This window comes from Anticarsia gemmatalis, chromosome 27, assembly GCF_050436995.1.
Source record: "Anticarsia gemmatalis isolate Benzon Research Colony breed Stoneville strain chromosome 27, ilAntGemm2 primary, whole genome shotgun sequence".
NCBI classification, from domain to species: domain Eukaryota; kingdom Metazoa; phylum Arthropoda; class Insecta; order Lepidoptera; family Erebidae; genus Anticarsia; species Anticarsia gemmatalis.
Window position 1 is genome coordinate 2,011,506 of NC_134771.1, and position 11,036 is coordinate 2,022,541.

General features: G+C 36.5%; 1 protein-coding gene across 1 annotated transcript in view; it reads left to right on the top strand.

The window, feature by feature from the left end:
• The window catches only part of Dgk (diacyl glycerol kinase 1), a 114,119-nt gene extending 103,284 nt beyond the window's left edge, over positions 1-10,835 (top strand). The window contains exons 10-24 of the mRNA XM_076132120.1: positions 146-222; positions 741-901; positions 1,276-1,389; positions 1,793-1,884; positions 2,569-2,709; positions 3,278-3,536; positions 4,433-4,519; positions 4,596-4,686; positions 5,086-5,212; positions 5,592-5,684; positions 6,569-6,724; positions 7,328-7,472; positions 7,730-7,798; positions 8,099-8,211; positions 8,739-10,835. Coding sequence (XP_075988235.1) covers positions 146-222; positions 741-901; positions 1,276-1,389; positions 1,793-1,884; positions 2,569-2,709; positions 3,278-3,536; positions 4,433-4,519; positions 4,596-4,686; positions 5,086-5,212; positions 5,592-5,684; positions 6,569-6,724; positions 7,328-7,472; positions 7,730-7,798; positions 8,099-8,211; positions 8,739-8,831 — 1,818 coding nt within the window. The 3' untranslated portion in view covers positions 8,832-10,835. The remainder of the gene's footprint in view (positions 1-145; positions 223-740; positions 902-1,275; positions 1,390-1,792; positions 1,885-2,568; positions 2,710-3,277; positions 3,537-4,432; positions 4,520-4,595; positions 4,687-5,085; positions 5,213-5,591; positions 5,685-6,568; positions 6,725-7,327; positions 7,473-7,729; positions 7,799-8,098; positions 8,212-8,738) is intronic.
• The last annotated feature ends 201 nt before the right edge of the window (positions 10,836-11,036 follow it).

Sequence of the window (11,036 nt, forward strand, 5' to 3'; positions counted from 1 at the left end):
TTGTCTTAAAAAAAAGGGAAGAACTACCTGTCTTTTAATTTTCTATAAGTTATAGTATATTTTTCTTCTAACCTGAAAAGCTCGCTATAATACGCTAAGTAAGTCGTGTTCAACTTATTACTTAAAAAAAGATTTTATATTCCAGATCCTGCAAGACATGATGGTGGAAATAGACTATGATGCTGATGGTACCGTGTCTTTGGATGAGTGGAAACGTGGCGGGTGAGTCAAAGACTGTAATTAGCATTATATTTACGAAATCGTGTCTTATTGCCTTGAGTTTTCCTAAAACCCACACAATACGCATATCGTTGTTTAACGCCAGAAAATATTGTTTAGTTAAACGACAACACTTTAGCCCTTTGTCACACCTGAGCCCTTTGAAAATAAAAGTAATAAGTGTTTTCAAAAAAGTAGATTTTAAATCTACTTATGTTACTGCTGTCTCTGTAATCTGAGCGATTGTGTATATGACTGCAGATGACCATAGAGGTTCGATTCCCGACTGGAACATAGTAGATACCATTAGAACATTATGACCTGCAACCTGTGGATATTTTTCAATTAATTATATTCGTAACTCTCAATAAGATCACAAAATTTTAAAATCAAAACTATTTTTATAATACCATATGCTCCCCCTTCCACCCTTGATGGCTGATTATAAACTAAAAATACAATATGCTTCTTTCTCCATCCATTGGGTGATCATAAAATAAATCAACATATTTCCATTTCAGCATGACAACAATCCCCCTACTAGTGTTACTAGGTCTGGACACAAACGTGAAGGAGGATGGGGAACACGCGTGGCGTTTGAAGCACTTCAGCCGACCGGCGTACTGTAATCTGTGTTTAAACATGCTGGTCGGGTTGGGCAAGAAAGGACTTTGTTGTATATGTAAGTAGCTTTAACAACGTAGTGAATAACACACCGGTATAGGTACATTGAAAAGGTGTGTATAATACGTTAATAACCTATGAACTTTAATATGCGCTTGTTGTTCGAATAAGAGTGATTTAGTTCATGTATAAATAGTAGTTTAGTAAATAATACCCCCTTAAGTATTTTATGCCGTTTGTGTCTCTCATTAGAAAAGATAAACTTGTGTTATTTAATGTGAGCAGCTGAATATTAAAACTACGCTTTTCAAGTACTTACTGTTACTACAAGTCTGGGAAAATAAAGTCTCAGTTGTTTTACCATACGCAGCTGAAGCACCTTATTTTGCGTAGTGTGTAGTGTAATACTAAAAAATGATTGTATATTTCCAGTCTGCAAGTTCACCGTTCACGAGAGATGTGTTCAGCGCGCGCCGGCGTCCTGTATCGCCACCTACTCCAAGTCTAAGAGAGCGCCGGATACCTTAGCTCATCATTGGGTTGAAGGTAAATACACACCATAATATTGACTACTAATTTAACAGCAACTGGTTATATTGTTTAACTTGTGCCATTGCAAAACACTTTTGCACCAGTTTGAGCATAGGTGGTGAGACTTTTGAGAAAGGAAGGGTCAAAAAATCTATTTTTACAGCCATCCTAATAATTAATTATCACTCTCTCATGCCAAAGAGTCAGAACTAAAACCCACAGACTTAAATCTTAGACTTTTTTCTCAATATGAGAGAGATAGTTACTTCCACCATATTATTCACGAGCTATATGGAGATCGTGTTTCTCAAAGAACAGTTTAATAGTTGTTCGAGTAGAACGTTTGTACGCGTTTTTAAACAAAAATTATCAATTGAACACCCTTTCCACTAATTGTAATTATGTATTAATTTCGCAGGTAACTGCCACGGCAAGTGCGCGCGGTGTCGGAAAAAGATCAAGGGCTACAACGGTATCACCGGACTGCATTGTCGCTGGTGCCATATCACTGTGAGTATAACATTACAAATGCGAGTCTGTTTTCCCTTTTTGGTACATTTTTCATCTTAAATCACTGAACCCATTTTCATGAAATTAAAGATATCTAAAAATCTGAGATCAAATGGAAGCTTCAGGAATAAACTCCTAAGCAACTTCATCTATACTCGGACCATTTTAAACGTGCGAACTAAGTCATGTCATTTTATCGGAGTCTCTCTATCGCATTTTAACATTGCCTCATTTCTATGATTCTTTTCATTATGATGTAGCGAGCACGTTCGCAACGGCCTGAGTAGAGTTGAGTTCGTTACTAAGTCAGTTCTTTTAAAAATACGCAATCTTTAGTTAAAGTTTATCAGTAGTCACCTGAATGATGATTCTGGAAGAATCATAAAATAACCTATCTATACTAATATTATAAAGCTGAAGAGTTTGTATGTTTGTTTGTTTGAACGCGCTAATCTCAGGAAATACTGGACCGATTTGAAAAATTATTTCAGTGTTAGATAGCACATTTAACGAGGAAGGCTATAGGCTATATATCATCACGCTACGACCAATAGGAGCAGAGCAGCAGTAAAAAATGTTACAATAACGGGGAAAATTTTGACCCAATCTCTCTTTTGTGACGCAAGCGAAGTTGCGCGGGTCAGCTAGTTTTGTAATAAAGCTCATAATTTAATTATATTTTAGTTGCACAACCGCTGCGTGGGCAGCGCGGGCGGGGCGTGTTCCCTGGGGCGGCACGCGCGCCACATCCTGCCGCCCACCGCCATCAGGCCGCTCGTGCTTGACCGACAGCGCTCCCTGCCGCATAGACCTCATCATGATCAGGTAAAACAACATTACTAGACTTAAGATACATTGTGCAAACTGCATTGAAAAGTAGGCATACTCTTTTGAGGTATGTTGAGAGAAATGCCTTGAAAAGAAGACCAGAAATCTCCTGCTAGTGAAAGAATGTGAAGTGACAATAAAGTGATCAATATATTAATTAAAACGGAAAGCTGTAAATCTGTAATAAAATTAAGAAATAAACACAAATCGAGTTTTATAGTTTATACAAATATATTCAGTTGTACGATTTCCTTATATGGTTGCCAAATTCTTGACATAAAATACCTAAGTAAACCGGTTCTTGTGAAAGAGTCTAGGGACGCTGATCAGTTTTTCATACAAAAATTGTTTTGATAGCTAGCCGGTTTTCGATAGTAAATACTGACTGTAGAAAATTGACGACAGGTGCCTTGCTTTCAGCAGTTTCACAAAGTTTGTTTATTTAAATAGAAATCGTAGACACTTGGACTTTCCTCAATAGAAAAAGTTGAGACTAAACATTCCCACAATTGGCATTTTTTATGATATGTAAGCCATCTCTCATCTACAATTATTCTTTTTTCAGCAATCCCTCCCCACCTCAATATCCCTCCCAATCTCAATCGCAGCGACCTCAGAAGACAAGAAAGAGGAATCGCAAAAGAGGGAGCCTCGCGCGCCCCCTATTTCCTTCCAGATCACCCCCGCTGAAGGCTCCTGCCCCCTTCTAGTGTTCATCAACCCCAAATCTGGGGGGCGGCAAGGGTCGAGGGTGCTGCGGAAACTGCAGTACATCTTGAATCCTAGACAGGTCCATGATATAGCGAAAGGTGGACCAACACAAGGTATGCATGGTTATATCTAATATACTAGCTGACCCGCGCAACTTCGCTTGCGTCACAGAAGAGAGAATGGCTCCTATTGGTCGTAGCGTGATAATATATAGCCTATAGCCTTCCTCGACAAATAGGCTATCTAACACTGAAATAATTTTTCAATTCGGACCGCTAGTATCTGAGATTGGCGCGTTCAAACAAACAAACAAACAAACAAACAAACAAACAAACAAACAAACAAACAAACAAACTCTTCAGCTTTATAATATTAGTAAAGATTATAATGCAACGGGTCTTAAACGCGATTGAAAATTAAAGGTTCAAGTCAGCCTGAGACAGTCGATGTAATTCGATCGAAACGTCGGGTGAACAAATAAGGTATTCTATCCTTTAATTTTCAATCGCGCTTTAAGACCCGTTGCATTATAATATTATGTGTACAAGTCGCAAGAGTTTAAAAAACATGGTTATATTTGCTGTTTTTACGCAAAGGAGAGAAATCAAAGAAAAAATTTTAAAATAAAAAACTGTTCTGACATAATTATCAGTCTTTCTTCCAACTATGTTGGAGTCGGCTTCGAGTCTCACCGGATGCAGCTGAATACCAGTGTTTTACATGCAGCGACAGCCTATATGGTTTAGACAACCCAGATACTTGGGATTTAACACAATGCTACTTCTTGCTAAAATTGGTTGTCAGCTTCTGATAGCTGGTAACGACTGTCAAAGATTATCTTTTGCCATCTTAAATAAAAAGTGTATTAATAATAGTAATTTACGTAATTTTGCGATGACAAATGAAGTATTTCTTCAGACTGATTTTGATACGCTTGATATCACTGGACAAAATTAAATAATATTTTATTTTACTAAAAGGAAAATTAATGAATGAATTTTTGTTTCAGGGTTGCAAATGTTCAAAGACGTAAAGAACTACCGAGTAATATGTTGTGGAGGAGACGGCACTGTCGGCTGGGTGCTTGAAACGATGGGTAAGCAGAATATACAGTAGCATCAATATTATATACTTTACTTTGACAGTAGAATAAAAACCTTATTTGTTCACAGATAAGGTTCAAATGGAGACGCAGCCGGCTGTAGGAGTTATACCATTAGGAACTGGAAATGATTTAGCTAGGTGTTTACGATGGGGAGGCGGGTAAGTGTTAATCTTTGCATAGACCTCTCTCAACGATTCTTCTTCTTCTCGAAAGTCTCGGGTTCGATTCCTAAATCGGGAAAAGTGCTACTGGGTTTCCCAACGTTTGCAGGAATGTTCTCAATGGGAGCTCAGGGTTTACTTTGGTATTTGGTAATTAAGCGACCCTTGGCGCGGTCATTCCATACGGGTGGCCGCATGGTATTTAAACTGGGCGTCTCCTTGCTTCGAAGGGCGCGTTAAAAGTCGGTACCGGTTGTTGCAAATCAAGATAACAGTCGTTAAGCCACGTCAAAGACCTTCGGTTGGCTTGAACAACTTTGACACTAGGTTGACCACTAACCATACGACAAGAAGAAGAAGAACAGGGTCTAATTCAGCCCTTGATTTTCCCTTTAGATACGAAGGCGAGTCGATCCACAAGATCCTGGACAAGATAGCGCGCGCCAGCACCGTCATGATGGATCGCTGGCACATACATGTAGAGAACAATTCCAATCCTAACTCTACCAACACTAGCTCTGACGTAAGTACTTTAATCATTGTTCTAGCTGACCCGCGCAACTTCGCTTGCGTCACATAAGAGAGAATCTATACTAATATTATAAAGCTGAAGAGTTTGTTTGTTTGTTTGTTTGAACGCGCTAATCTCAGGGACTATTGGTGCGAATTAAAAAAATATTTACTTGTTGGATAGCCTATTTATTGAGGAAGGCTATAGGCTATATAACATCACGCTGCAACTAATAGGAGCGGAGTAGCAACGAAAAATGTTACAAAATCGGGGAAAATTTTGACCCATTCTCTCTTATGTGACGCTAGCGAAGTTGTGTGGGTCAGCTAGTTATACATATTTTATGCAGTTTTTAATGACACTTATAGTAATTATGTACATTTTGTTTCAGTTACAGTGTGAGCATCAACAGATGTTGGACTCGGCGCCGCACCCCACCACAGTGCCGTATAATATCATCAATAATTACTTCTCAGTTGGTGTTGTGAGTATCATTTAGTTCCAACTACCTTAAGACGTCCAACTAACTTAAGAGTCTCTTATCTCAAAATGGATCGACAGTCAGTTAGTTTCTACTTTACCTACAATCCTTTAAGCCAGGGGCTCCCAACCTTTTCTTAGTCCGGGACCACGTTTATATTTTTCTTGCTTGCAGGGACCACTTCATAAGTATATTAAAAATAAAGTGCAGTAATCGTCCTGAAACTTTTCAATTTTAAAATCTTTCGCGAACGATATTTTGACTTCCGCGGACCACTGGTGATCCGCGGACCACTGGTTGGGAACCACTGCTTTAAACGCTGCAACTGGATTATAACGAGTATTATTTCAAATAGACGGTTACACCCCATAAACGGAATATTGGCATATACCGTCTATGGGGTGTAACCATCTATTGTTTTTGACTTTAATTGTAAGTATAAAAACACACATTTCCCGCAACTACAAGCGTCCGCATTTTCTTCAAATTTTTTTTATTGTTCATCATCAAAGTTTAATCACGCATTTATTTATTTTGGTAAGGTCAATTTGGATAACTTTGAATCATTTGGGTAACATTGGGTACATATGAACTAGTTTCGATTATTTTTTAATATGAAACCAATACAATTGATAAAGGTTTATTTTAATTTTGCAAACTTTTATTAATTGTGTTGGTTTCATATGAAAAAATAATCGAAACTAGCTTAAATTCCCACTGTCAATGTTACCCAAATGATTCAAAGTTACCCAGGTTTACTGTACGAAATAGTTGATATTAGTATGGTAAATACAATTACCATACTAAAACTAAGTATGACTTATATAAGTAGTAAAAACAGATTAAGATAAAATATAAAGCTTACCTCAATAAATCCTCCGTGTCAGGACGCGGCAATCTGCGTGAAGTTCCACACGGAGCGTGAACGCAACCCGGACAAGTTCAGTTCGCGCATGAAGAACAAGCTGTGGTACTTCGAGTTCGCCACTTCGGAGCAGTTCGCCGCCAGCTGCAAGAACTTGCACGAGAATATTGATATTGTGGTAAATACTTTGATACCATTTATACTCCTTTTCTGTGGTCAGTTATCAATTTAATAAGCTTCGACAGGTTTTATGGCACAATGGTAGCAAGTCCCACTGTCTCCCTAAGGCGTCGCGTTTGTATCCTGGACTATAACTGTGGACAGTAGGGTACTGCCTGCCATAACATTTTTGGTAAAAAATGCGCAGTAATGGCCCGTCGAATAGAAAAGTCCGGAAAGCTCGTAAAGCCGTCGGTATGGACCTTCCACTAGTCTTGTCTTATTGGGTGCCTAATGAAGGAATTGAGAGTGTTATTGGGCTGTAAAGTAACATAAGTACTGTCTTGAGTAAAGTTGAAGGTTTTGGTTAGGTGTTGAGGATTTATCTACGCCCTTAGCTATAATGTTAAGGTCAGAATAGATAATGTATGTAAAATCTATTGATTAATCTATCAATTAGAATATTTTGTAGTTATAAACTTTTGAAATCATGCGTATAAAAAATATTTTTAGATTTTCCAATGCTGTGTTATTAGCAAAATTCGGCTTAAAGTCAGGTCCATGGATTAAAAAAGCATGTTATTTTTTACGAATATAATAACAAGTTCTCTCCCTCTTATAGTGTGACGGGTCATCGCTAGAGTTGAGCAAGGGTCCATCGCTTCAAGGCGTGGCGTTGCTTAACATCCCATATGCTCACGGCGGCTCCAACCTGTGGGGGAACAGCACGGCGCATCGGCGGTCACGCTTCCCTAATGCACAACAAGGTAACTACATTTAAGTTCACGTTCAATCCTTCAATTTTTAACGCCTCTTGATTTATAAGAAAAAGTAGTAGGTAGTGTATTAAATATAACTATATAACTTCCCGTTTCGTTAACTAGGTATGTCCATTATAATTAACGTCGAAAATTTGTTCAACGGTTAAGCCGCAAAAACAGACAGACTGTCTCATTTATATATATCATGTATCTCATTTATATTTGAACGTAATGGTAATGAATAAAATTGCATTTTGTTTCAGATATCGGCGATAAATTAATTGAAGTGATAGGTTTAGAAAACTGCTTACATATGGGACAAGTGCGAACAGGTAAATTACTTTTATATTACAAAATTAATAACTAATTATAACCGTCAAATATACCCTAAAGATATAGCTGTTTGTTACCCTGATCCCAAAGCGCAATAAATTTTATCAATGGGTCGTTTTTTATAAATTGTGAATTTGGCCATTGGAAATAAATTAATTTTAATAAATTGGCCAAATTCACTGCTTTTTTTTGGTAAAAATTACAACGTAACGGCATTTTGCAGGTGCCCAGATATTGCTCAATGATAAAAAAACCTGCAATTTTCTCAAAGATAATTACATTTTGTGTACTTTGTGCAGGTCTCCGCGCATCAGGTCGTCGGCTGGCGCAGTGCAGTTCCATCACCATCACCACTAAGAAGACATTCCCCATGCAGATCGACGGAGAACCATGGATGCAGCCGCCTTGCAAGGTATTACATATATTATATTACGGAGTAGTCTCCAGAACAAACAGAATGTTTTTGATGTAAAAAGAAAACTCTCGCGTTTTGCCTCGCAAGACTTTTACAAATATAAAAACAAAGGACATCAAGTATAAACTCAAAAGACATTTGTTTGTTCCGTATAAGAATCAAACCTACGACCCCGCATTTAGCATTAGTAGTATGTACCTCTACTACACCGCTGTCGTATTGTGCTCTACATTAGACCTTGAATCAGAATGAAAAAAGCTGAACCTACCACAATCATTTACTTAGTTACTTATAGTCTTCCCAAATCGAGCGTGTGTGTTTCTTAAGCATGTGAACGACGCGAGTGAACGACGTATTGGCGTGGCAAAGTCGCGTGTGCGGGCGATGCATATACATGTACTATGCTTGTCAAAGTCCCGCGACGCAAGAGTGACGTCTATTTGGGAGCTTTCTTTAAAATAAATGTAGATTTAAAGCCAAGACCTTACGCTCTTTTTCCTTTGATCATTATTTTTTTTTTTCAGATAACAATAACACACAAGAACCAAGTACCAATGCTAATGGGACCAGCCCCGGAGAAGGGTCGTGGATTCTTCAAACTTTTCACACACTGCTAACTTCTACTTCTATAAAACAACACTTAGAATATTCTAGAACATTCAAGAAAGAACAACTTACGTCACACAACAACCGCGATTTAAAATAATAATAAAGTATGCACCATTTAATTTTGATTGTGCAGAAAAGCAATTTAATTATCGACTTTATATAAAAAATTGATCAGCGCCTCTAACGGATGTTTTAAAAACTATTTTCTTCAAGTATCACGATTTTCTATCACTATCGACTATCGACAAATTTTGTATAAAGACCTGTAGCTCGATTCTCTACTACTATCGACTACCGAAAACCGGCTTGTCATCGAGAATTTTTGTATGACAATCTGATCAGCGCCTCTGACGGGCCTCGTAGGAACTATTTTGGCAGTACTTTCTTAATGTCAAACTTTCGATACTCGACAATACAGACCGTAGAGAATCGCGCTACTGATCAGTGGTCAGCGCTCCTTGCAGGTCCTGTAGGAACTAATTTTTAAGTACATTTTAAATAACAAACTTTTGATACTCGATAGTACCTAAAATAGAAAATCGCGCTATTGGACGAGGCATTTTATTATTATTTTATGACCCGTCTATGTTTGTACTTATTTTCAATGTTAAATGGTGTATAATATACATATATGGTCGTTAATAATTGTTATTAAATCATTTGACCAGTTATTCAGTCGGTAGGCCCTCGTTGAAACATGTATAAAGATCTTATGATGCGTCTAGATACGCAATAAATATATAAATAGTCAAAGATGATCTAAATAATTATTATATAAAGTTGTGATCTGTTATGTTATGTAAATTTTATTTATTTGTTACTCTATATTTAAGTTTAAGCATACAGGTGGTTCCAAAGCAAAAATAAACTGACTCTACCACTATCGACTATCGACAACCGGTTAACTATTGAGAAATTTTGAATGAAAATCTGATCAGCGCCTCTAGCGGGCGTCGTAGGAACTATTTTTGCAGTACATTTTAAATGTCAATCTCTCGATACTCGTACTGAATGTAGAAAATCGCGCTACAGAATGTAGACCCAGTGCAGAGGACTCTCTGTTGACTGTTCTAACAATATGGCGATCTAAGTGCAATGGCAATTATTTCTGGTCTGCAGGTCTGCAATTCTTACCAACCAGACTTAAAGGTTAGCTACGATGAAAGGTAATTTGTTCAAGTTGTTTGGCGGCTCCATATTGTCTTAAGTTAAACACTATTAATTTGAAAAATAATGATATATTGAGTACATAACTTACCGATATCTTCTTCATTCTTTCACTTTCTACCAAAAGACCGTTATTAAAATGATTGAAAACCTCCTTAATAGAAATAAGGTCTGAAAACGCGCTTTTTAAAGCAGGAATTGAACTCAAACAAAACTGACGAATATGGATTTGAACTTGAAACATTAGGCTTAAAATACTATCTATATTTATTTTGTACTTTCACAATAAATTTATCATCATTGTTGAATATACAAGTTCCTAACAATTTTTTATATAAACCTCTTAGAAACACTGGTTTTTGAATACGATACTAAATGAAAAAATACCAATCATAAATACTTGATAGTTATAATTATAATGTAACTATCAAACTCCACCGAAAATAATATCTCACAAAGACAACGCGAATCGATTTTAAAATTACCAAAACATCGCAATTAGGTAAAAAAAAAAAATTGTCATTATTACATTTTTTTTTTTTGAAACTATACTCGAACGATTACAAACGTGCTCACTACGTCATAATCAAAAGAATACTGAGATACTCCGATATAATGACATGACGTAGTTCGCACGTTTGTAAAGGCTCGAGATAATTTATAACGTTTAACTTTCCGATAGATCTTTCTTTGTTTTATTCTGCTTACATAATTATTTTTTTATAACTTCTGATCTCTAAAATATTTTCCTGCATTTTATTAGAAATGCTCTTGCAAAACCCTGACGTCCATTTTTGCTATATTAGATATAAATATATAAAAATATATTATATTATATGAAATATAATATACTGAGTAAAATATTTACTTTTTAATTTCAATATAGCTGTTTTTGTTATTTACAGATAAATAATATTATTACTTACATAGAATATAAAATTGTATACAAGTATAGCATTTATTTATTTATTTTTAATTTAAATAAATTTGCATAAAAAGTCAAATTATATCAATGACTTTACAGTTCAAAATAGGGAACAGTTTTT